Source organism: Fukomys damarensis, unplaced genomic scaffold (assembly GCF_012274545.1).
Source record: "Fukomys damarensis isolate Sample0158 unplaced genomic scaffold, DMR_v1.0_HiC HiC_scaffold_39, whole genome shotgun sequence".
In the NCBI taxonomy this organism is placed as follows: Eukaryota; Metazoa; Chordata; class Mammalia; order Rodentia; family Bathyergidae; genus Fukomys; species Fukomys damarensis.
Window position 1 is genome coordinate 73,541,412 of NW_022900951.1, and position 26,054 is coordinate 73,567,465.

The window sequence follows — 26,054 nt, forward strand, 5'->3', positions numbered from 1 at the left end:
TACTTTTTGACGTGGGAGTCTACATTTGATTTATCAATAAACTTTACTTTCATAGAAAGCTTAGGGGGAATGTAGCTCAGTGGCATCATGACTGCCTGGCAAGTGTAAGGTCCTGAGTTTGATCACGGGTACTGAGAAAAAAAAATTGGCAACATTCAGAGGAGGCTCTAGAAGAAGAAACATATGTAGCAAAATGAGGGAATATCAGAGGCACAAACCAGGGCATCAATGGGCATATATTAGGAAAAGGATTTCCATTTTTATTTTATACAGCACAGGGTTCATAAGGGAAAAGATGTATAAGGTAGCCTTGGGCCAAATCATACAGAACTTTATGTACCTTATTAAAGATATTAGTTTTTATAGGTCATCATTGAATATGAATGGGAGTATGAGTATCATTCATAATATTTATTAAGTAATCTCCAATTTGCTAAGCACAGCTCTAGATATTAGGGGTATGTTCCAATACCCAAAGTACAAAAATCTCTGTCTTGTAGAGCTCATATTTTTAGTAGGAAAAACAGACCAAAAAAGAAAAAGTTATTTTGTTCAATGTGTTAAGTTCTATTGGAGCAAAAGGGAAAACAGAGCATGATAAAGCAAGTCAGGAGTGCCAGGAATGTGTAGAGGAGGCCAGTGTTTCCTTTTCAAATATCGTAGACAGAATAGGATTCACAAAACCCTTCAAAAATTATAAGGGGAGCAAGATATGTGGATAATGGAAAAGGGAATTTCTGGTAGAGGGAAGAGCCAATGCTTATGGCTTATGGCTTTATTAGGGAGTAGGGAGGTGGTCAGTGTGGCTATAACTGAATGAATGGAGAGCAGTAGTAGGATGAGGTAAAAAAGATACAAATCCAAAGAGGCTTATAGGCCCTGGTAATAATGACTGATTTTCCTTGGGAGGGAAAAATAATCATTGCACAGTTTTGAACTGAGGACTTTTATAATCTGACTGCTTTTCACAGTATTACTTTGCTATGTTAAAAAATTAGCTGTAGAAGAGCAAAGATAGAGGCAGGGAGATAGGTTAGGAGGTAAGTACAGAAATCTGATGAAATGATTGGGGCTTTGTGGTGCGTGGTGGCACAAGCCTGTAAACCCAGGACTTGGGAAGCTGAGGTAGGATGATCGCTGTCGTCAATGTCAGCCTGAAGTACATAGCAAGACTCTCTCTAAGAAAAGCCCCCCCCCCCAATAAAAGAGAGATGATTGGGACTTAAACCAGATCTCTGGATTGCAACAAGATTATTATGGGACTGGGCAGCCACCTTCTTGGCTCATGGGAATAAAGAAGGAGGAGACCAAGGTGACATGGAAGTCTGAGCTGTAGACAAATGGAGGACAGGTGGTACCATTAATGTGAATGTTATCCTCTTATTTGTAAAATGAGAACTTTGGCCACATTACGTTAATTACAAAAAGAGAGTAGTGGGGACAGAAAAGATTCAAGTCTCTTCCCAAAAGACCATATGGACATATTGGTAGCAAGTTTTTTTTCCCCTTTAAACAGACTTCTGTGATTAAACTGTCAGTGTGTTCAGTTGATTTACAGATTTGAAGGATTTGTGACGTGTACGTTAACAGAAAATTTGACTACAGCAAATTGTATTTTCCTTTAATTTATGTTCTTTCTTTGGAGATATAGTACAAGTGTGTTTCCATCCTTTGAGTTTATAACCCTAAAAGATGCAAACAAAATGAAAAGCAGGAGTTTCTTGAAGAACTCTATGATCTCTCTCAAAAACTCAGGTAGACAGGAATACACCCAGATGGTAGCAAGGTTAATTCAAGCACTCTTGATACTTTGGCATTTCTTTATCTGGTTTTGCATTGTAAGAAATCATGAAGCTTGTCATAAGGTATTAAAGTTTTGTGTAACCAGGAGAAAAGCTAAACAGAAAATTGCTAGTACAGAGAGTTCTAGGGTGAAATCATCTTTCTTAAAATGGCTTTAGTTCTGGTATAAATAAATCTCTCTCTAGGACCAGGGATTTAGCTCAGCGGTGCCACCACCTGCCTCACAAGCATAAGGTCCTGAGTTCTGTCCCTGGTACCAAGCCAATCAATCAGTCATTCTCTTTTCTTTTTCCATGGCAATAAAGATTGATTAGAGTTGGTGATGAAATATAATACAGAGATTAGAAGTTTAGATTCCTGAGAGAATCAAAGGATTCAAAGTAGAAAAAAGAGCTATAGATGTAGTAGTATATTTGCCTTAGCTGATCTAAGGAAGGATGATTTTTAATAGCACAGAGTTGGTGATATTAGAAAAATTTTCTGAGATCCTGAGACCCATCACTTCTCGCTTAAAATTTGCAACAGAATCCTTCTCACCATGGAGAATAATATTTTTTTTTCTAGTTAAGAAGAATTGAACACACAAAGCCAAGCTAATATGCACTATTCAGCTTCTTTTGTAAGAAATCAATATATAAAATATGGAAGAAGGGTTAAATCCAATTTTTTTTTTTTGGTTTTTTGAGACAGGGTCTCACTATGTAGTTGAGACTGAACTGGAACTCACTATGTAGCCCAGGGTGGTCTCGAACTCACAGTGATCCTCCTGCCTCAGCCTCCCAAGTGCTGGGATTACAGGCGTGTGCCACCACACCAGACTTCCAATTCTTAATAGACAATTAAATCTGGTTGTTTCCTTTTACATACATCTATTAATTGATACTTCAGTGTACAATCAGGTACCACACAATGAAGTTTCTACCAGTGATGGGACCACGTATATGATAGTGGTCCCATAACATTATATCACCTAGTGACATAATAGCCCTCTTAGTTTAAGTACACTCTAAGGCATTTACTCAGTGATGGCTCACTTAATATACATTTGTCAGAATGTATCCCTATCATTACGTGACACATTAGCAATATATGATAAAAACTGAGCTTCAGGGCTGGGGGTTTGACTCATTGGCACCATGTCTGTCTTCCCAGTGCAAGGTCCTGATTTTGATCCCTGGTGCCAAAAATCCCCAGAAAACAAAAAACAGCTTCATACCGATCAGATGTTAATGTAAGAGCTTGAGGTGTCTCCTTAATCATGCAAGATTACTAAATTGTTAGGAAGTGGCTTTATTGTATATTAATAATTCAAGTAGTGATGCTCATATATGTTGTAGTTTTTATTAAGCACTCCAATTTAGCTAGAATACACCATTTCCCGGCAGGCTCAGTATAGTATTAGAAGTAGAAATGCACATGCAAAAAAAATGTTAGGTTTTGGGATATTGGCACATATTAACAGAACCACACAATTCAGTATTATTTAAAATGTTTATAAACGTGTTCTTTAGACCAGGCGTCGTGGTGTACACCTGTAGTCCCAGCACTTGAGAGGCTAAGGCAGAAGGATCACCATGAGTTTGAGGACATCCTGGACTACATAGTGAGTTCAAGGCCAGCCTGAGCTACATAGCGAGACCCTGTCTCAGAAAAACCCACAAAAGCAAAGTATCCTTTAAATCTTCACTGGATGTAACACTGAGTTCTTAGATCAAGCTGTTTCATTATATTGTGCTAATATTTAATGTGATACTTTCCTAATTGTACATTTTTTAAAAAAATTAGTTATTTTATACTATAAGCATGTACAATTTCCCCCGAACAGTTATTGCAAACATTCACCAATAAAAATATCAGGAATAAAAAATTTCCATATAATTAAAAATTAGACATTTTAAAAACATGATTAATCCAAAACTTTGAAAAAGCTTTCAAGAGCCTCTGATTTTGCTGTGTATTTTCTTATATTTGAACATTATGATAGTGATACCTGATCCACGTTTGGCTTTGGGATGTTGGAATCTTCATTCAAAAAATTAATAGAAACCTGACACCTTCATTTTTAATCACTAAAAAGTTGTTTTTCTTTTGAAAAGATTATATTGCTTATATATTAAACTTTCTGATTTTTTTACTATTGATAAAAAATAAGGCTCATTCAATTATCGTGTTGTTTGATCTATGAGTTTCTCTTGTCTGACTGGAATTTCTTTTTGTTTTCTTTTGGTTTTAATAGAACATTCAAATAAAAACTTTGGCAGATGATGTGGTAAGGTGGTGTTAGAAGCATGTTATTATATTATGCATGTTACTTTTTTATTAAAAGCGGTGGACATTAAAGCATTGATATATGTAAGACATAAAATAGGATGTTTACAAAATATAGTAGAATTTCTGAATATTCACATGAACAGTTGTGTGAGATCGCAACAAAATTTTGATATTATCATCTTCGTCTATTCTGTTACCAAACTCTTTTTAAAATTCTATGTATATTTAGACTCTGGAAAATATAGACATTTCCTTTTTCAATAGCCAAATAAATTGCAAATGTATTAAGCACTAATATTACAGGAAATTAATTTTAAGTAGAAAGGAAATTAAGTTCATTGTCCTAGTTGCATATATGCTATTGAGTTTAAAAACCTTAAATATTTTCAAGCTGTGTCTATCATAGTAAAACTAACTAAAAATTATGGGCTCAAAATTTAAATGTGCCCTTTTATAGCTGAACTATTCACAATGATATTTTAAGCAATGTGAGTATTTTTCTGTGTGAAATTACCTATCTACAAATAATGTAAAATTGTGTTAGCACTCTAAGTAGATGAAACTATGCGGTTGGACTTCATTGTCTTAACAAGGTACAGCTGAAAATGAAATGCTTCCTAAAAGAAAGTAGAACTTTTAAAGATAAAAATGAAGAACATTATGAAAGATCAACTCCATATATGTTAGTAATAGTGCTACTTAGTAAAAATACTAGTACTATGAATGTAAATACTAAATGCTATAAAGGAAATGGAAAAGAGGTATGTTAATATAATGGTCAATTGCATATTTAAATGCTTTCATGTCCACTTTTTTTTTAGTGAAATATGATTGTTGGATGTGTACTCAGCTTATTTGGGATTACCTAATTTTTTTTCCCTTGACCAGTGTAATTCCCTCAAAGTGTTAAAAAATTGAAAATATAATTAAAAATAATTCAAAGAGTGCTTGCTTTTGTAGCACATATGCAAAATAATTCAAAGAAATGAATTTTAAGTTAATGTGAAGACAAGATAGGATCCACAGGCTCATGAATTTAGATATATCTCTTTTCCTGTGAAATGAGGGAGTTGGTCTAGACGATTTTTCATATTTCGTCCTAGCTCCAAAACACTGGTTTATATTATCTCTTTGTAAGCAACTACATATTGAGTTCCTTTTTGTAATCCTAAATAAGCTGCTTAAAACAGCTCATTTTTTCAAAGTACACCTTTTAGTTAAAAACGTGTTCTTTGAATCAGTGTAATAAAAGATATGTTCTTATAGTGTGGAGGGGTCAATATAATTTTACATAAGCTACAGTAATAACATATGTGATGCTTTTTGTATTGTTGAAGTAATTTTTAAGAACTCTGGTAACATGGCAGTGAACATGCACTGTTCGCATATCTAATGTATCTGCTTATTTAACACAAGCTATGGTATGCATGTGCTTCTTAACAGAAACTCGAATAAAACTGAGTTCCATTCAGTTTTATGTATATTACTAATTTTTGATGTCCATTGTTTTGTGGTTTAAAATAGATGGGCTTATTTTATGGGATGGATATTTTCTGTAAAACAGCAAGCTTATTTTTTTAGAGATTGTACATGGAATGAATGGTTCAAAATCAGTGTCTATAATAGTATTTATAAGAATAAAATATTTCTGCTTATATTACCTTACCAGTAAAGGCAAAAAGTGATATTTTTATTTTTTGTTTTGCTTCCTTATTATTCCCCACTTCGGGGGGAAGAAAAAGTTGGGAGAAAATAATAATAGTAACAACAGCAATAAATAGCACCCGAGTTCACTAAGCATATTATTTAAATCTCCAATAACCCTATGATATAGGTAATAACACTATTCCTATTTTATAAAAGATGAAACAATCAGAGAGACGGGCCAAGCTACTCAGTTAGTGGAAGAGACTGGACGCAAAGCCAGCTAATCTGGCTTCAGAGTTCATGCTCTCAGCCACTCTACTTTTACTATACCGATGAATTTTTCATATATCTGTCACATTTTTTGTCTTTGAAGAAAAAAAATTGCATAATTTCCTCTTAGAATTGGATATCAGTGGCTCTATTTTTCCTTTTTTTCATAATTTTAAAGTTGCCACCAAAGAAAAATTCTCCCTGAAACAACCACCGCATTTTGATTTTCTTTTCACCTATTTAACTGTGCAAAACAGACATGACAACAAACTACATTTTGCTTTTGAGGAATACTTTTCACCATTAGACTTCTGAAACTGAAGTTCTGTTTCAAAGTTTCGACAGTACAATCTCCAACTAGAGCTTGCTGCTTAAAATAACACTTTGTCAAGAGACAGTAATAATATATATTACATTAAGTGCCATTTTGATGTTTCAATTCATTTTCATGGTTCTTGATCTTTTTCTTAGGACTTTTTATTTTTTTGTATTTTCAGCGTGATCGAATTACAAGTTTTAGAAAATCTACAGTCAAAAAAGAGAAACCTCTTATTCAACATCCTATTGATTCTCAAGTCTCGATGAGTGAGTTCCCAGCAGCTCAGCCATTATATGATGAGCGATCTTTGAATTTGTCAGAAAAAGAAGTACTGGATCTCTTTGAAAAAATGATGGTAAGTTTGAGCTCTAATTTTGTTTTAGTTTTGAAAGTGTGTGTCCCTAGAATACCAGCGTATTTAAGTAAGTATATTTGTGTGGAAGGTATTTATCATGCAAAGGACGAAACAAAACCTCGCTTATGCAACAGAACTATTTGTAAAACTAATGGTTTTTTGAGCTAAAACATCCTTACTTGTCTCTCTTACACTATGAGCTCCTAAAAGCAGAGACACTTAGTTATTCTTGTTTTCTAGTTTCTGGGGCATTGGTCAAAGTTTCAGTTAACTCATTTATGTGTTTATTTCTACAAAACAAAACAAGCCTAAGTCCACAGTTCTTTTGGGGAACAGAAATTAGTTCATCTATTGTTCTATTAGCAATAGTCATACAGCTTGCATGTTTAGCATATTATATTTTCTAGCTTATGATATAAATTATTATTATTATATATTTTTTTTTTTGAGACAGGGTCTCACTATGTAGTTGAGACTGACCAGGAACTCTCTATGTAGCCTAGGCTGGTCTTGAACTCACAGCGATACTCCTGCCTCAGCCTCCCTAAATTATTTCTTGTATTAGATAATAAATATATTATTTTTAAAATTTGGCAGTTAATGTTAGAAGGCAGAAATGAGGCATTGGGCCATATTACATTGCTTACTTTGATCAGAGGAGAACTGGAGATCCTGATCCATAATTCATTAGTTTAAATTTCTCTCTCATTTATCCCTTATAAATTCTATATAAACAATTTTATAAATGTTTGCAGTACTCCTTTCCTTATCAGATAAGTCCTTCACTTTCCAGTATTTCATGATCACCTGGAAGTCCCTCCTTTTGCCACTCACTGTCTTATCTTAATTGCTTAAAAATAATGACAATGACAAAAACAAACATTTAAGACTCTTTGTTAACACTTTTAATCTTTTAAATTATTCCTTCTCTTCACTCAGAGTTTACACTTACAGTCTTAATCTGCTTGTCAGTTTAGTTACTAGTTTTTGCAATACTAAAATTGTTAAGAGTTCACTAGTGGCCTTGCCATAGTCCAGTTCTCTTAAGCTTAACACTGTAGGATCATTTTCTACTCTGTTCATTTTTCTCATTCACTTCTATATCAAATCTCACTGGTTCTGCTCTCATAGTAACTGTTACATATATGTCCTCAGTTGTCCTCCAGATGTTTTTAGAGTCTTAGTTTGGATGGTATTATTCTTTCTTTATTTTATTGTGTGTGTGTGTGTGGGGGGAAAGGATACAGTTTATGAAATTAAATAAAGTTCATGGAGGGTGTAAAGACCCCGGGCCAGGGTGCTTCCACTCTGCCTGGGCCCAGCACAGCTGGACCTCAGCAACCTACCACCCTGTCTACTCTCCCTCATGGGACTTAAATAGGCCAGGCTCCAGCCTGGCAGCCAGGAGACCTGGAGTCTAAGGGGGACAGAAGTCAGACAAGTAGGGGTGCTACAGGTCCTCCTCTGCTGAGATGCTCTTGGCAGGATTACACTTAAGGATATTCTGCAGTAGGTCCCTCCCTGTGGCATTGAACTAGGGCGTGATGTTCCTTGGGATGTGGCTGGGTACACTGGGTAGGGTTTATAGTCTGGCAGCTTGGTCATGGCGAGCCACTGCTCCTTGGTTGGCAGCCAGAAGATTCTCTTCAGCTGGTCATCCACGTCGTTGCCAGGGAAGGAGGCCTCCTAGTATTGGCCAGCTCTGCAGAGATGCAGCCGGCCCACCACATGTTGATGGACATGGAGTACAGCTTTGCCTCAAAGAGGACATCCAGCAAATGGTTCCACAGTGTGACCACCTCAACGGAGTAGCACTGGACTGGGATCCCAAAACCTCATGCAAAGCTACAATCAGCCAATTTCAGTTTCCTGATCCTGTTTATGAGCAGGTTGTGGGGTTTCAGATACCTGTGCACATTGTGGGAGTGACAAAATCCTAGGCCTTGCAGCCTGTAGAAGAGGAATGACTTCACAGTCTCAGGATTGAGGTCACCACTGCAGCTGTCAAAATGCTTTTTCAGGTTCTGATCACAGAACTCAAAAACCAAGATCAGCTTGTTTCTCTGAAGCCTCCAATGTTCTTGTGCTTTAGCTCTTTGAGAAGGTAGATTTTCTGGAGGACTAAACTGGGTACACCCTCATCATCATCATCCATCATCACCCACTTCAGAGTCACAATCTCATGGGTCTCCAAATTTTTGGCCTTGAACGCTGTTCCAGAGGCCTTGCCCAATCTTCTTCAGTTTCTCCAATTTCTGTATCACAGTGGCAGCAAGGACAGGTACTGGTGTCTTTCTTTAGTTGTCTCTTGTGGTTCCTAAGATAGCACCATAACTGGCTTTCCTTCCATCTTCATAGTGTTGCCTAGTCTCATCTCTTTTATCGCCCCATTAGTAATTCTGAAATAGGTTCTTTTTTTGAAACCCCAGGTGGGCCTGCAAATTTAAGGTGCCTTTATACTATAATTAACTAGTATTTTAAATATAATATACACTTAAAGTAAGGCTCATCACTGGTGATTTATACCCCTATCTATATTCAGTAGTTACCTTCATAGTTTCAATCTTGTGATGAAAGTTTCTTGGCCTTAGATTTTTGTTGCTTTTACTGTGTGATGATAGACAAAAGATTCAGAATTATAAGGAGATGTAAGAGTCTAACAGTTCATGTTCCTTTGTGCTTGCATTGTTGCTATTATCATGTTATTCTCAATCTTTTGTATTTGCAGGGAACATTTAGAGCTACTTTTTTAATTTTGTGAGGGTTAATTCAGTTAAAAATAGATAATATAATCAGTAACTCCATCTTCCCTGGAATATGCTAGTTACAGTATATAGCAGTACACTGAAATATATCTGTATTGTGAATACCACACTGTTCCCCTAAGCTACCTCATGTACCATTTGAGCTTATAGATCCCATGAGAGAGCCAGGGATTATTCTTTTGCTAAACTTTAGTAAACCTCACTTTCTTTTATTTTTGGAATAATAATCAGAACTTCCCAAACCCCAGAGAATCATTTACGTAATCTTTGTACTTTGGAAACCACTGATTGAAGATTAAGCTCAGGATTAAGGATTGCAAGAAGGTGAAAATAATATTTGTATTTTCTAATATTGAAATATGTGTTCTTAATTTACCCTCCTGATGGTAAAGTAGTATATGTAGGTGTTCAAAGTTTGATGCTTCCAACAGGGCCTCGATAGCAGAAGTAAATGAAGAAACTTAGTGCTCTACTCAGTAACATTCACTTAATAATTATACCTTTTTTTCTGCTTTTGGTTTCATATTGTTTTCAGAAATAGTGTATTTGGACATTACTTTAACTTTGTTTTCCATCTCTGCTCCTATATGTTGTGTGGCTGCAGTCTATATAGGTAGTGTTAACTGGATATTTTGAAAACATGAGGTAGTTATTAATGCCAGATAGAATTGGCCAATTGTATAATTATATAGAATCTCCTGATATTTTCATTGGAAAGTAAAACGAAAATGTTTTGTTCTTTCATTGTTTTGTTCTTTCTAGCTTATAGAAGTGAGAATAATTATGGACATCCTTTTACAAAAGAATTTAAATAAATGTCATAAAACCTTGCAATAATTAAATGTAGTTATCTTAGTCACTTTCCTACCACTGGGACAAAATATCAGACACCTGAAAATTAACAAAGGAGAGGTTTATTTTGGTTCAAAGTTTCAGTTCATGGTCTGCTGACTCCAAGGCAGAAATATTATGGGGGAACATTTGGAAGTGGACAGCTGTTCAGCCCATGGCAGCCAGGAAGGAGAGAACCAGGGACAAGAATACATGTTTCTAGGTCACATTCCCAGTGACCTATCTCCAACCACGCCCTAGCAACTAATGGCACATTCAGTTACTGAATTCATCAATGGATGAATCCACTGATGAGCATAGTGCCACCACGACCCAATCAGCTGTTATACACATGATACTTCTAGGGGACGCTTGCAATCTAAACCATAACAGTAATTGTGATCATTGTTCACGGGAGGATATATTTTTAGGTAGGGTGTCATTATTCATTCTCTTCAGAGGTACAGATCCCCCAACCTAGAAGTAGGAAAATACTCAAATGATTATTAGTAACAGACAGAAGGAAGAAAGCATATTAAAACAATTTTTTTAGTATTGGGGATTGTGGGGATTAAACCCAGGGCCTTCATACTGAGCTACTATATCCCCAATCCTTGTTATGATTTTGAGACAGGATCTCTCTAAGGTGCTAAGTTTTCCAGGCTGGGCTCAAACTTGGAATTTTTGTGCCTCATCCTCCCAGAGAGCTGGGATTATAGGCATGTACCACTAATCCTAGCTTCAAGATGAGATTTAAAGAAACAGCTTTTGGAAAATCAAGCCTTCAGCTGAAATAAAGACATGTCACATGAAAAGAAACAGTTTATGGAAATTTTACAGAATGGGCCAGGGACTTAGCTCAGTGGTGCCACCGCCTGCCTTGCAAGTGTAAGGTCCTGAGTTTGATCCCTTGTACCAAAAAAAAAAAAAAAAAAAAAAAAAAAAAACAAATGGCCAAGAAGCATTTCTTCCATCTTACAGGGAAGAAAGAGATATGAAAACCTACAAGGTTGACATTTATCTCTTATAAAATAAAATAGAAGTAACACTGGAAAAGATAGGAAAATAAAAGCTGGAGGTTATGGCATACACTTATAATGCCAGCACTCTACGAGGCTAAGGTGTGAGGATGACAATTTTGAATTCAGCCTGGGCAATTTAGCGAGATTCCTGCTCAAATTAAAAAAAGGGGGTGGAGTGGGATATAGCAGTGTGAAGACCCTGGGTTCAGTCCCCAGTACTGCCAAAAACAAAGAAACAAACAAAAAACGGCACAGTAGAAAATGACATTGGAAGACAAGAGGAAACTAGTTTAAAAATTGTCTTCTGTTTATGTGTTTATGGCATTCTGAGGAGATGGAGAAGGGGAGGAAGAGGACGAGAGACAGAAGGGGATTAGTGAGAATGTAAATGAATGAGTAGGTAGCTGGTTCTCAACTTTTGACTTTCTCATCTTACTCTACTCCATTTAATTCCTCTGTAGTAACTTTAGTTAAACTACACTGTGTGGGACTGTGACTGTAGCTCAGTGGTGTAGCATGTGCTTAGCTTGCAGGAAGTTCTTGTTTCAAACCCCACTACCACAAAAGAAAAATTAAATAGAACAAGGCGATGTTTGCTAAAAACATGAAGGAATTTGTAAAGGGAAAATTAGCATATGTGGAAGGATGGAAAAAAAGATTTACTCTGTGCAAATGTGGCTTAAAATTATTGTAAGTGGTCAATTATTTAGACTTCATACAGCATTTTAAAATATATTTTCATGTAGATACATTAAATATATGTTTAACATACTAAAAGCTTGCTTTTGTGTTTTGACTAAGAACTCGGTGTGTACATAGTTTCACATTCAATTATGCTGTTTAGAATTAATATTGAATTATGACTTGTTTTATTTAGTTTTATTATTGGGTTATAAAGCTGGAGATAATGATTTGGAAGTACTATCTGCCTAATTAGTAATATGTTTCTTATTTCTACAAAAATGAAATGAGTCATTGTAGTGTGATACAGATACCCAATTGACCTATTCAGTAAATTTATACATAAAAAAATGCAGATGACTGTGTAGCAATTTAAAATATTTAAAGAAATACCACATTGATTGAACAAATATTTTTTTCTTGAGATAGGGTCTCACTATGTAGTTGAGACTGACCTGGAACTCACTATGTAGCCCAGGCTGGTCTTGAATTCACAGAGATCCTCCTGTCTCAGCCTCCCGAGTGCTGGGATTACAGGCTTGCGCTACCATGCCCAGCATGAACAAATATTTATTAAATTTGAACTACATTATAGGAACTATACTTTTGCATGTGAGTTCAAAGATGAGTTCGTATCCCCAGTTACCTTATAGTTTTGGGAAGATATATTTGTCACATTGTTTTAATGTAAGTAAAGTTAATATGGAAGAATAAGATGTGAGATTAGCCATTTTCCAACAAAGCACTTTTGGAGGAAATCATCTTAAAAAATTAATGGTTGAGCAGTCTTGAAGTAAAATAGCCAAATATGAATTTGGTGCGGAGCAGCAGTTCAGAGGGAGAAGAAGAGAAAAATGACTATATTTTGGGCAGAAACCAGTATCATGAACCAAACAATGGAACTATTAAACAGCATAATATGTATAACAAAGCTAAAACCAAACTAGTTTTATTAAAACATAAGGGGTAAGAAGAAAACTGGCTTTAGAAAACTTGAGGCCAGAGAGGTAATATCATTACTAATAACTAGGATTCTTTTTATTTGGTTTATTAGACATGTGTGTAGTACATGATGTTTACATTCTTTGTGGGAAGTTGGTATATGTACTTAACACATTTTAATTCCCTTTTCATCCCTTTTTCCTTCTCTCCCTCTTCCCTTCTCTCGATCCTTTTTCTTTTGCTTTCTTTTTTTTCCTTCCTTCCTTTTCTTTTTTTCTTACCTGTTTGCAGGTGCATAATGTTTACAACTCCTTGTGTGGAGTTGGTACATGTATGTAACAATCCTACTTTCTTTTTTCGTCCCCTTACCTTTCTCTCCTTCCCACCACAGGATTCTTTATAGACTAGTTTGTTTACCCTGGCCTGTATATGCATGATTACAACCAAATCTTGAAATTTCTCTGAGTTGTATAATCTTGCATGCCCTTTACTGTGTTGCTTACTTCCTTACAAAATAATTCTACTCTGATGGCACAATCTTAGCAGTGTGTGCCATCACAAATTGAATAGATGCACATAGTAATGTAGAAATATCAGTGGGAAGAGAGCAGATTATACTTACTCTCTTTGGATTGGCTGCAAATTATGCAAATATAAACAATCTTGTTAGTATTTCAAAATTGATTCTATTTAAGGGGTAGCATAGCAGATTCATGATAATGACATTTATTGAAATTTAACCAGAATATTTTGAGGCAGTAAGGACATAGCCCCGCCCATGTGAGCTGAATTTAAGAAGTTTGATGAAAATGAGCATAGTTTGGGTTAGCAGAAAGATGTGCTTAACCAATAAGATCATAAAATCAGAGGTTGAATTAATTGAGGTGTAGTTTTTCAAGATGAAGGAGATGGAAGTCTTTTCCTTGAATTTATTTAGTGTTTTTTTTTTTTTTTTTTTTTTTTTAGGTCCTTGCACTTTTTCCTTGAATTTATGAAAGCATGGAGTATTTGGGAGAGATAGACGTGGATGCTAAGCCATACCACATGAAGACAAATTCAAACTAGTAGGTATAATTTAGCCTGAAAGGGGCAGTGTTGCTTTCAAAAATCATTTACATGATGCTTGAATCCTTTCCTTCTTTCCAGTCTGGCTACCATCCTTAACTTGACTCATCACTAGTCACTTGAAATACATCAATGACAAATTACTGAGCATAAGAAAGTCTTTCCTTGCTAATTTAAGTACATTATTGAGAGATATTTGTTCACTCTTTAATCAGGAAAGTTATAAAACAGGCTCCAGATAGCATTATAGGAATAATTTCTAGAACGACACAATGGAAATAAAGTTTGAGAAAGGAGCTGTTACCACCCTCAAACCACTTGGTCAAACTGTATTAATAAAAAATATTCTGCTGCTACCATCAATTCTATAACTGTGTCATCTCTGTTGTCACCCATACAAGCAAGATGTATGAGCTTTTCATGGCCTATTTTCTTGTATTGTTCACTTTTGAATCAGTACCTCTTTTAAATGCATTACACTGGTAGATACTAAGCCACATGCCTATACTCTCTTAGGGAGACCGACAAATGTAATTTTTATACATTTTATCTTTTTTTAGGTGGGACTGATGGTGTCAGGATGTATTAAAACGTGTAGGCATGTTTAAATGATGTTGGACAACCAAAAAATGATAGATAACCACCCAAGTTTCTTAGCTGGGTTCCTGGCCTTTATCTAGACTTTTCACATCCTGCATGGCCCAAATTGTGGTGAAGATTTCTCTGGCCTTTCCATCTGTCCTCTGTGATTCCAAGGGTTCTGCACATGCCTGTATTATAATTATTTCTCCCTACTACACCATTATTTATTTTTATTTATTCCACAAGCATATATAACATTTAATAAATATCAGACATTGCTTCATAAATAATACCATTTGAGTGTAAAAGCGATCTCACAAATTTACATTCTCCAAGTCAGTCTTACATAGTCTCTCCTGTGCAGTGCTTTTCCAGTAAATAAGTGATTTTTAAAATAGAGAAGGAAAATAAAAGGTACAATCTTGCAACAATACATTATTAGTGTTTTGTTGTACATATTTCATGTCTAGTCTTCCAAGGAAAAACTTAGCAAAAATTAAACTGCCCTAAGGTAGGCTGGGCTAAGGAGGTTGTGAGTTCCCTCTCTTTTGAAGTAAGTATAAAACATAGATGAGCATCTGTGGACTACATTAAAAGTGCTATACAGCCTACTTTCTATGATTTTGCTTTGATCTATCAATGTTAGTAATTTACAGATTAGCTACAAAAATAAGAAATAAGGACACAAGGTAGAAAAGGTAAGAGAAGAGACTGGGATCTATAAGGAACAGGGAAGGGGACATTGCCAGAACCTCTGCAGTGGGTTCTGCCCTCCTGTGCGCCACCACAGCACAAGCGAAATTAAAGAATAGACAGGAAACGAGACTTAGAATGAAAAAAACTGGATCTTGGGCCTGATCAGTGCTGCTGATAGCAGCAAAGACAAAGGCCCCCAAGCATATCCAGTGTTTACTGAATACAATCGTGGGAAGGAATAGGCAGCCAGGTATGTTTAGAAGGCATGAAATTTTTACTGCCAAACACCTAGCATGATGGTGCCAGGCAGGGCTGTTAGGGCATAAGCACTGTTTATCTTGCTTGGGTAGAACAAACCAGTACTGGCACCAAGTGCAATTAGCAAGTAACCCATTGGGTTAATTGGGGTCACAGTGACCTCAGCTGCGTGTAACTCAGCCGAGCCCTGCCACTTCAAATACCAGGATGTAGGCCCCGGTGACAGCCATTAGCAAAGGAGCAATACTAGCCCAGCTCTGCTACTTGACATGCCTGTTTGAGTCATTTAAGGCTTGATCTGACTCCTGATATAAAACAGTATAGCTGGATTTAGGAAGGCAAGAAGTGTGTGCCTCTTATAGCCCACTAGTATTGGGCAGGGATGTCTGCTATGGAGATTTAGATGATACAAAATGAGAACATATACAAATTTATGAGTATTGGCTATGAATGAGTCACCATGAAAGTTACTGTGGTGTGTCCAAATAGATGTTGTGATTTTTGCTTTCACTGAAGTTATTGTAAGTTTATTATCTATTATCCAAAATGTTTGAGACCAGAACTGTTTCAGATTTTAGAGTTTTTTTCAGATTTTGTGGTATTTCTGTAGACATTACTAATTGAGCATTGCCAATCTGAAGATCAGATATCTTAAATCTCCCCTCCCCCCAAAAACAAAACTTTTTAAAGCACCATATTGACACTTGATTTTGGTCTTTTATATTACAGATAATCTATATTCAAAGATGCAGTTTGATGGCTTTTCAAGGATTCTTAGTTTTTCCCACCACATTATCATATAAGTTTTTAAAATAAATTTAATGTTGTTCTTTGCCTGTATTTTACTTGATTAAAAATACAATGGTTAGAATCACAGAAACAGTAAAAGGCTAATAAAGTGTGGTGGATTGACTAATGGTCAACTTGTAACGTTTAGCTGAACTGAATCATTGTGGTCTGGGCTTGGAGGATCCACCTGAGGATTGTTAAAATAGCTGTAAAAAGAGAACTGGAGGGGACGATCTTGGCCTGTTGATTTTCTAGGAGAAGCTTGCTGAGGATGGTTTTCCTGATGTGAACTAGGCTGTTCTCATTGGAGGAGGAGCTTGGGACCTCACTGTCACTGGGAATGGCTGCTGTTTTCGTTAGGTGATCTTTACCGTGAGCATCACTTCCTGGCTTCGATTTGGATCCCTCAGCTTGGTGGCACAAATCCTTCACCTCACTGGCATAGGTTTTCTTGCTTCCACCACTGGCCTTTGGGCCTTCCAGGTACAGATCCTTCATATGGACAAGCATGAGACATTGCCATGGGCTCTAGGCCACTGGCTGAACTTGTGGAAGACATTATTGGGATCCAGGCCCTCAGCTGGATTCCTTGGGCCACTAGTGTTTGGTTAATTTCTTCCACTCTTTTGCATTTGACTTTTTGGATAATTATGATAAAATAATCCTATAAAGTATGTGCCTTGTATTTAATGTATCCCCTTACCAAAACCCTGACTACAACATAAGGATTGATTTTTTTTTTTTGAAATTGAGATCCAGTTGTTTTGGGGTTTCATATATGTGTGAGTTTATACAGCATTTGTCTTCCTGTGCTTGACTTATTTCTCTTAACATAATGATATCTGATTCCATCAGTGTTGTCATAATGACAGGATCTCATGTTTATGGCTGAATAGTATTCCATTTTGTATATGTACTATGTTTTCCTTATTCATCATTTGATGGATACTTACACTATTTCCACTTCTTGGCTATTGTGAATAGTGCTGAAATGAAAATGGGAGTATAGATGTCTCTTCAGTGTACTGATTTAATTTCCTTTGGATACCTAGTAGTGAGATTGCTGAGTCATATGGTAATTCTATATCTAGTGTTTGAAGAACTTCTATACTTTTTTCATAATGGCTGTATTAATTTACATTCCCACTTGTTTATATTATCATAGAAACAGAATAGAATAATGGCTACCAGTGGCTGTGAAGCACGAGAAGAGAGAGGATATGAAAAGTTGGCCAAAGGGTACTGGTACAATGTTACATTTGGATAGGAAAAATAAATCCTGGTGTTCTCTTTATAGTAAGGTGACTGTAATTAAAAATAAAATAATATATTCTGTATTTCAAAGTAACTAAAAGAGCATTTTGGATATTCTGACACAAATACAAATATTTGCCTTTTCTTTGTATTTCGTATAAATGGATTCATACAGTTTATGGTCTTTTGTGACTGGTTTCTTTTGCTTTGTATAATGTGGTTTCTAGGTTCATTTGTTTATAGTATGTATTGGTACTTTATTCATTTTGATGGTTGAATAATGTTCCATTGGATGGATATATGACATTTTATTCAATCATTTGATGGACATATGGATAGCTTGTATTTTTTGGCTATTAGGAAAAATGCTGCAGAAACATGCATGTACAAGTTTTGATGTATATTTTCATTTCTCTTGTGTATATAAGCAGAGTTTTATAGTACTCCTTCTATGTTTAACTTTTTCAAGAACTACCAGACCATTTTCTAAAATGGCTCCCTCGTTTCAATTTCCCACCAACAATGTGTGAGGGTCCACTTTCTCCACATCTTTGTGAACACTTGTTAGTTACTTTTTTCTTCTATATTTTTGTTTGTTTGTTTGTTTGTGTGTTTGTTTTTTGATACAGTATCTTGCCATAGAGCCTAGGCTGTCCTTGAATTTTCTATGTAGGTCCAGCTGGCCTGGAACTTGAGATCTTCCTGCCTGAGCTTCCTGAATTCTGGGATCATAAGCATGTACCACCATGCCTAGATTGTCATCTTTCTTCTTCTGTCTACACTAATGGGAGTGAGGGAGTATCTCTTCTGGTTTTAACTTGCATTCCCCCAGTAAATGATGTTGAACTTATTTTCATATGCTTATTGGTCATTCCTCTGTGTGTGTGTGTGTGTGTTACTGGGAACTGAACCTATACAAATATTTTGGCCATTTGTAATTGGTTTATTTATCTTTTTGTTGTTGAGTTGTAAAGAGTTCTTTATATACATGTTTACTCATCCATTATCAGACATGATTTGTAAATAATTTTACACATTCTGTAGGTTGTCTTTTCACTTGCTGCATTTTGGAGCTAATGTACTTCAATCCTGGTTTTGTGTTCCCTCAAGGGTGTCTTCTTCATGTGTTACAAGGGTTAAATATGAGTTTCAAAATGAAGAAAAATAATTTGTGAAATCAAAGTGTTATATGTGTATATGTCACAAAATAAAGATGGATTCCCTAGCAAATTAAGGCTTATTGAACCTCAGTGTGTTCTTGTAACTGAGTATTTTTCCATTATGAGTGATTTTTATTACCCCAGTATGTCTAACTACAGTATATTTATTCTTTTCTTTTGCTTTTTCAAATCTATCAACTTCTTGTGGATTTTTCATTAGTAATTTCTTAGGTTTATATTCCCTGTTAATTTGCCAATCATATTTGTTTTCCTGGATAATAGTAATCCAAAGAGAGCACATGACAAATAGTAATTTGTGTGTGTGTATGTGTGTGTGTGTGTGTGTTTGTGTGTGTGTGTGTTTTCTTTTGCTAACAAGGTAAATACTGTAAGTAGTTTTGCTAGGGCTGTATAATGACTGTCTATGGTATAAACTGCCAGTCTACTCTGTGGAATGGTTTAAAAATATTTTTTCTTTCTGCTCATTGTCTGGTATAAATATAAACCCTAAATATATGGTAAAATGTGCACAAGATTATGGTATCTAGAATAAGTAATAATAATGAAGTATCCAGAAAAAATTCTTGTTGTTATGGCATGACTTAGTATTTTAAGACATAGACACTATTATGTTTATCCTTTTTGAAAGTCTTAGGCAGAAATTTCTCAGTGCTCACAGACACTGTTCTTTCTGACAGGAGGATATGAACCTTAATGAAGAAAAGAAAGCTCCATTAAGAAACAAAGATTTTACCACCAAGCGTGAGATGGTTGTCCAGTATATTTCTGCTACTGCCAAATCTGTAAGTTGACTTTCCTGGCACCAACACAGTGAGCTTAGCATTATCTACTTAAATGTAAACAAACCGCAGATCTTCAAATTCTTGCTTGTATGTACTCACATCAACTATTTAGGAAACAATTTATGTATTTTTACATAGTGAGTATATATTTCAAAACTGAACTGTTCATACTTAGAAATGAGATACTTCCATTATTATAAACAATAGAGACTAATAAGGATAGAAGACTCTTGAAGTAATACATTGAGTTTGGAGCCAGAATATTTTTTTGTGTTTACTAAAAATTGACATTTCACAGGGATTCAACTTAATATATAGGTCGTTGGATGGAAACTTTAGATTTTGCAAGAGAAAATATAAACATATCATACTTGGCTTTTAACTAGATTTATGTTTAAACCATGTGCCCGATGCCTGCTTACATGTAATTTTTATCAATGTTTTTAAGTATGCTGATTTTTATTTCATTCTATGAAATGAAAGCTATGTAAGCTACCTCATAATTGACATTGGGCAGCTTTGTTTAATATGAAGGAAAAAACTTAATACATAATTTAATCAAATCTGTGAGTCTCCAGACTGGTAAGTAGGGTTTATTGAAAGGACTTACCTACAGGAAAAATGTAATGTTTTAATAGAGTATTTTGCTTTGTTCATTTCCTAAAGTGTTTCCAAAAGTAGTCTTTAGATTTTCTTTTTTTGTAAGAAAAAAAAGGCATTTTTGAAATGGCAGAATGCATATTATGCATTTCTGTAAAGAAAAAGCTTTTCATATCAAGAGTTTATAAAATCACTGTGTGTGTATGTGTATACACACACAGTGATTTTATATGTAGGTGTATATATATGTGTGTGAGTGCATGTGTGCATGTGTGGATACACAACACATAATTTAAAACATACCTATTTTAAATTTAAAGAGTTGACCAGTGAACAAAACAGCTTTCTATTGGAAAAATATATTTTGGAGTTATTTGGCTAACCTGTTAATGCTATTCCAGTGCAGTAATTCCAGTAGCAATTACTGAATTTTGAGATTATGTTGACTGTATATCATACTTTAGGGAAGCTAAATCTGAATGCTGAACTATTTAAACATAACACATTGCAGCACTGCCAGAGCAGAGCAACTGCATGTTTTTTTAATTTGCTTCTGTATCCAAGGGCAGAAATATGTTTCAAGTGATAAGTGAAATTTGCCATGAGCATCATTTTCAATAGAATTAGGTGATGCATAGGGTTTTACTTTGAAATTCTGATGAATCTCTTCTCATTTTTGCACTGAAGTTATTGTTCACAGCAAAATCCTTTAGGAAATGCAAGCTATAGTTTCAGTGTTACTTTTCAAATGCATGAAATCAAGTACACTGAATCTGTATAACTAAATCTGAATACAAAGTACAGATGATGATACATGGCTAATCATGTGGTCTTTTTTTAATGACTTTATGTCTCTAGCTCATTTGTTGTTGTTTGTGTAAGTGGAACTGAATATAATGAAGATAATATGATGGTTTCCTTTCTTGACCTTTTGATTATTAGTACACCTCTATGCACAACTTATTTTCATGCTTTTTTCTCTTCATCTGATCAAAGAAATGTATACTTTAAGTTATATACTTATATGTCAGAATGAAATGCAAAAATTTGGTTAAATATTAGATAAGCTCATTTCAATTGCTTTATTCGAAAGATGAACATGGGATATTTCTTTAAAGACATGAAAATTTTATATTTGAGGCATTAGTCTCAAATTCACTACTACTGAGTAGTATATGATCCTTATTTGTCTCCTTGAGTTTACTTAAGAGCACTTCATATATGCACTACACACTCATAAGAGTCCTTTTTGGTTGTTGTTTTTTTTGAGATAGTGTCTTAGCATGTAGCTCAGGCTGGCCTTGAACGTGTGATCCTTCTGCCTTGGCTTCCCAAGTATTTAGATTATAGGTGTGCCATGCGTAGCTCAGAAAAGGTCTAAGATTATACTTTTTTTGTTATTATTTTTCATGGACCATACATTTTGATGGAAGAAATCAAGCATTTTTTGAAGCTTCCTTTCCTTGGCTAGACATTAATTACCATTGTTTTTTGTCATTAAAACCATAAAGATTGTGTATGTAATTCCCTTTTAAAGGTAAGAGGTATAGCATTCAGTGCAAAACATATCTGATCCTTTGATTTCTTCATGATTAAGACAGTAAAATTTGCATGAGTTAGTACTAAATGTATGACCCTTTACTGATTTATAACCACACTTCCCATCCTGCTATCTGTCATTCATTAGGCTTTAGATATGTGTACTTGTTTACTCTTTTTCACTATATTAATATGCTCATGAAAAATGTTTTCTCATTTAAAGCAGATGATGGTAATTTACTTTATGAAAATGCTTTATAGGTACCCATAATTTTTCATCTTGAAGTAGAAACAAGGGTGAGAAGTAGAGGAAAAATGTTTTATAGTCACATGCAAAACATCTAAGAATTTAAACATAAATCAAACATTTTCCCTTTTAGCCACCTACTTTAATCATTTTGTATGGGCTGCAAAGTCAAACAAACAAAATGTGAGCTCAGTGGTAAATGTCCATCATGCTCCTAGGTTTTTGGTTAAGCACATGAAAAGTAAGATAAGGCAATGCACAGATACATGGTCAAAACTTTTTTCTAAAGTGTACATGAGTCTTTTGTTGTAAATTAACTTTGCTATAATTATCATGGGTTAAGAGAAGATTAAGTTAATCACAAAATAGTAATAAAGACTAGTGCTTGATTGTTTTCTTCTTAAAATGCCATAATAGGTAAAGTTGTGTGAATGTTAGAGTCCAAAAATGTAGCTTGGGTAACTCTGTCAGTGATGAATGAACTCTAAATAAGCAGATGGAAAAGAATCTCCTCTCTGCATTTATCTGCTGTGAGATGGACTCTTCTTTCTCATAGTAAGATGTCTGGTTACAGACCTAATTTAAAAGTTGTTGATATCTGTAGATAACCTGGAAGAGTTGATATTTTAAAAAAACTAGCATATGTTTTGAGAAATGAAAAACTAAGCCTTATTAATATTGTAAAAGTCATCCTATCCAGTTGTAATCCTGAAACATGATGTGTTGGTGATTTAGAGGGGATCTTGATTCACTTAACAACATATATAGACATTTATGAAGAAAAGTTTCCAAAGTCCTCACTTGTTTGGCAAATGCCAATGTACTTATTAGAATATTAAGAAATAATTTAAATCAGTTTTGGAAATTGAGATTTTAGAATATGTTTGATTATGTTTGAAAATATGACCCAATTAATGTCATTTATTTAAAAAACTCAATAGGAAATAATTTAAAATAGTGTTACCAACTACGTCTACAGATTTACTAGAGGTACCTGTATGACAAATAGTTAACAGTTATAGTACATCTCTGTGTGTGTGAGTGTGTCTGTGTGTCTGTGTGAGAGAGAGATGTGTGTATTTATTTATGGTATTGCTTTTTAGCAGAAACTTCTTTCTCAGGTTGTTTCAACGAATAATCTGGATATGATGAAATGTTAGCCTCTCTTAACAAATCAGTCTAGTCTACTGTTCTGTGTGCTTTAGCTAAATGCAGTCATTTTTGCAATCCAAGTGAATAATTAAATGGGACAAATTTTGGTTATTTCACTGAGTATAGATTTGCCTTAATTGTTCAGACAGACTCACATTCATTTTATAGTCACATGTCTATGATAAATAAATAAGGGACAAATACAACTTCTGTCTTTTTTGGTAGGAGGGAATAGTTTAGGTCAATAGCATATCTCAATTCAGAAGACTGTTAATAGAACCAAAGAAATTTTCATTCTTCTAAATAATTATTGCCTGTAAATAGTCTGTGAAATGAATATTTAAGAAACCCATATCTCTATTTGGAGATTTATTGATTCTTCTGAAATAATTTACTTAGGAGCTGTCATTAACTTTTTGCATCTTGTGATATCTTATTAGACTTAGGATTTTTACTAGGGTTTCAGGAAATTTGATTTTATTTTTAAAGCATTGGCCATGAAATGGAGCATATCTTGATAATAACTGCTACTAGATTAATGGTTATAGTTTGTGAATTATGTATTTTTGGACACTGCTTGATATTCATGTGTGGGAATCTGATAACAGTGATTTGACTTATTGGGTTTTGCATAAAATTATGTATAGGATTGTGAATTTACTTCTTGCTTTCCTAAACACAATTCTGCCTCTCAGAAATTCTTTTCTCTCTTATTTATCTATTAGGAAAGTTGAATTTTTTGAACTATTTCCTCCTCGTGAATATGTGCATGTTTAGCTATAAACTGCTTCTTTGTCTTCACATTATATAGAAAATTCTGATTTTATAATAGAAATGCTAGGTTATCTAGGAAAACTAGAATAATAAACAATTTATCTTTGTAATTTTCAAGTATAAGATGAGAAAATATTATAGACCTTAAGTTTATAACAGTATAAAAATACAATTTCTCAACTCAAAGTACAGTCTTCAACTTAATGCATGACTTAAAATGCAACATTTATATTCTAAAATAACTTGTTTCAACATTAATGATACACTTGTCATAAAAAGGAAAGAAAAAAGCAATATCTGGAACAAAAATCAATTTTTTATTGGCAATTGTTTGAGGAGCTGTGAACTGATAAAATATCTGACGCTAGATTGCAATTCACTTTGCAAAACTTGATACTTAAGTTGCACTATATCAGAAGCCATTGCAGGACATTTGAAAATATTCTCATATAGTAATTAGCTTTTATTTGGGAATTCTTATTTTGCAGACTTACATATTTTTGAAATATGATATTTATTAATATTGATATATTTATTTTAGGCTCTAGATACAAAGTTTTAAAATTATAGGGTGATCTGTTTACTAATTTACTAAACACTTAACTTCTGTGAAAAGCTTCTGATTACTAATATTATTGCTGTTTGTTTTTTTTTACACCATAATCACTCTTCGTTGACCACTGCATGCAGATAGTTGGAAGTAAAGTTATGGTAAGTACAAAAGATGTGTTTTACTCTTAGATATAAACTTGTACTTTTGGGATTTGTGGCTTTGCTTTTTTTTTCCTGTATGTTTGGTTCTTCTTTTGGTTTCTGTTTTACTAAGACAGTGAGGTGAATGTTTGGGTGAGTTGTTGGAATGTAGCTCTGGTAAGTATTTTTCTTGTAGGTTTGGTAAATATTTTTAAAGTAGGATGTGCCTGTATATTTTCATAGAAAATTTTATCTTTTTTTGAAATTGTTTTTTCAATCTATATGATTCTGATGAATCGTTTTTTGTTTCTCAACATTTTAGTATTGTACAGAGACTCCTAAAGTATTTGTTCATGCTCACAAGAGTTCTTATTAAGATGTTACTTTGATTTTGGTATCACTAAGCACATAGTAGGAAATGAGCCTTGCCATGCATTCAGGAGGCCTCTCTATTTTATTTTGTTAGGTGCTATTAATTTACTCCATGATTTTGGGCAATTTATATTTCTCTGGGGTTTAATTACTAAACAGATAAATGGAAATGAATGACTTAAGTTATCTTTTCAAGTTCTTTCTGTTCCTGTCAGTTAAAGTGTTTTATGCTCAAGGCACTATGTTTTAGTGCTGTAATTATATGATACCCTATTGCATAATAATCCAAAAGTGTCCTGTATTGTGATGGAGAGCTATTTGTAAATTACCTTTTGATTAAGCATTCTTTACTCAGAGAAAAAGGTAGGATGCATTAACTGAGTACTGAGGTATCTAGAATAGTGCATGTATTTGTTAATCATTCTTTGATTAAAAATCCTTCCTCCTCCTCCCCCCTTTAAAAATTCATGACATCTACAGGGGATAAAAAAAACAACCTTTTGATATAGTTTTTTTTAAACATCACTAAATATTTACTTAGTGCTTATTATATGCCAAGAATTGTGCTAGGTACATTAATGACTAGAAAGTAAAAGATAAGAACTTTAGTTCATATGGTGCATATAAATTTTATAGGAATTCATAGGTAGGAGTCAGAGGTAGGGTTGGAGTAGTTAGGAAAATGCCAGGATTTAAGGTAAGCTTCCAGAAATAGTGTATTATGATGCTGGGATTTCACTAGGGAGAAGACTGTGTAGAAGTCTCAGGTTTTAGAAGTAATATTAATTGCAAAGGCCTGTAGAAAGAACTAAACTGTGTGTGGGGTGTGGAAGAGGGAAGTGAAAGATGTGGATGACCTTGTTGAAACAAAGAATGTATATTGCAAAGATTTAAAAAATTAAGTTGAAAGGAGCGCTTGAACTTCAGACAGACAATCTGAAATTAGTTTGAGCAACTAGATGCAGTGTGATTTGTAATCTTTTAGCACTTGGGTTACTGAGGCAGGCGAATCTCAAGTTCAAGTCTCACCCAGGCAATTTAGCGAGAACCTGTCTCAAAAAATAAGAGAAAAAGGCTGGGGATTTATGAGAATATAGCTCAATATGAAGGCCCTGGGTTCAATTCTCAGTACCTAAAAGAAAAAAAAAAAAAAAAAAAAAAAAA

At 34.5% G+C, this 26,054-nt stretch overlaps 1 protein-coding gene and 1 pseudogene across 1 annotated transcript in view; one reads left to right on the forward strand and one right to left on the reverse strand.

Annotated features, from left to right (window-relative positions):
* The window catches only part of Diaph2 (diaphanous related formin 2), an 857,618-nt gene that overhangs the window by 57,431 nt on the left and 774,133 nt on the right, over positions 1 to 26,054 (forward strand). Inside the window, 4 exon segments of the mRNA XM_033760220.1 lie at positions 4,040 to 4,072; positions 6,489 to 6,665; positions 19,409 to 19,513; positions 24,516 to 24,536. Of these exon segments, the coding sequence (XP_033616111.1) occupies positions 4,040 to 4,072; positions 6,489 to 6,665; positions 19,409 to 19,513; positions 24,516 to 24,536 (336 nt within the window).
* On the reverse strand, positions 8,083 to 9,220 carry LOC104860318 (annotated as a pseudogene).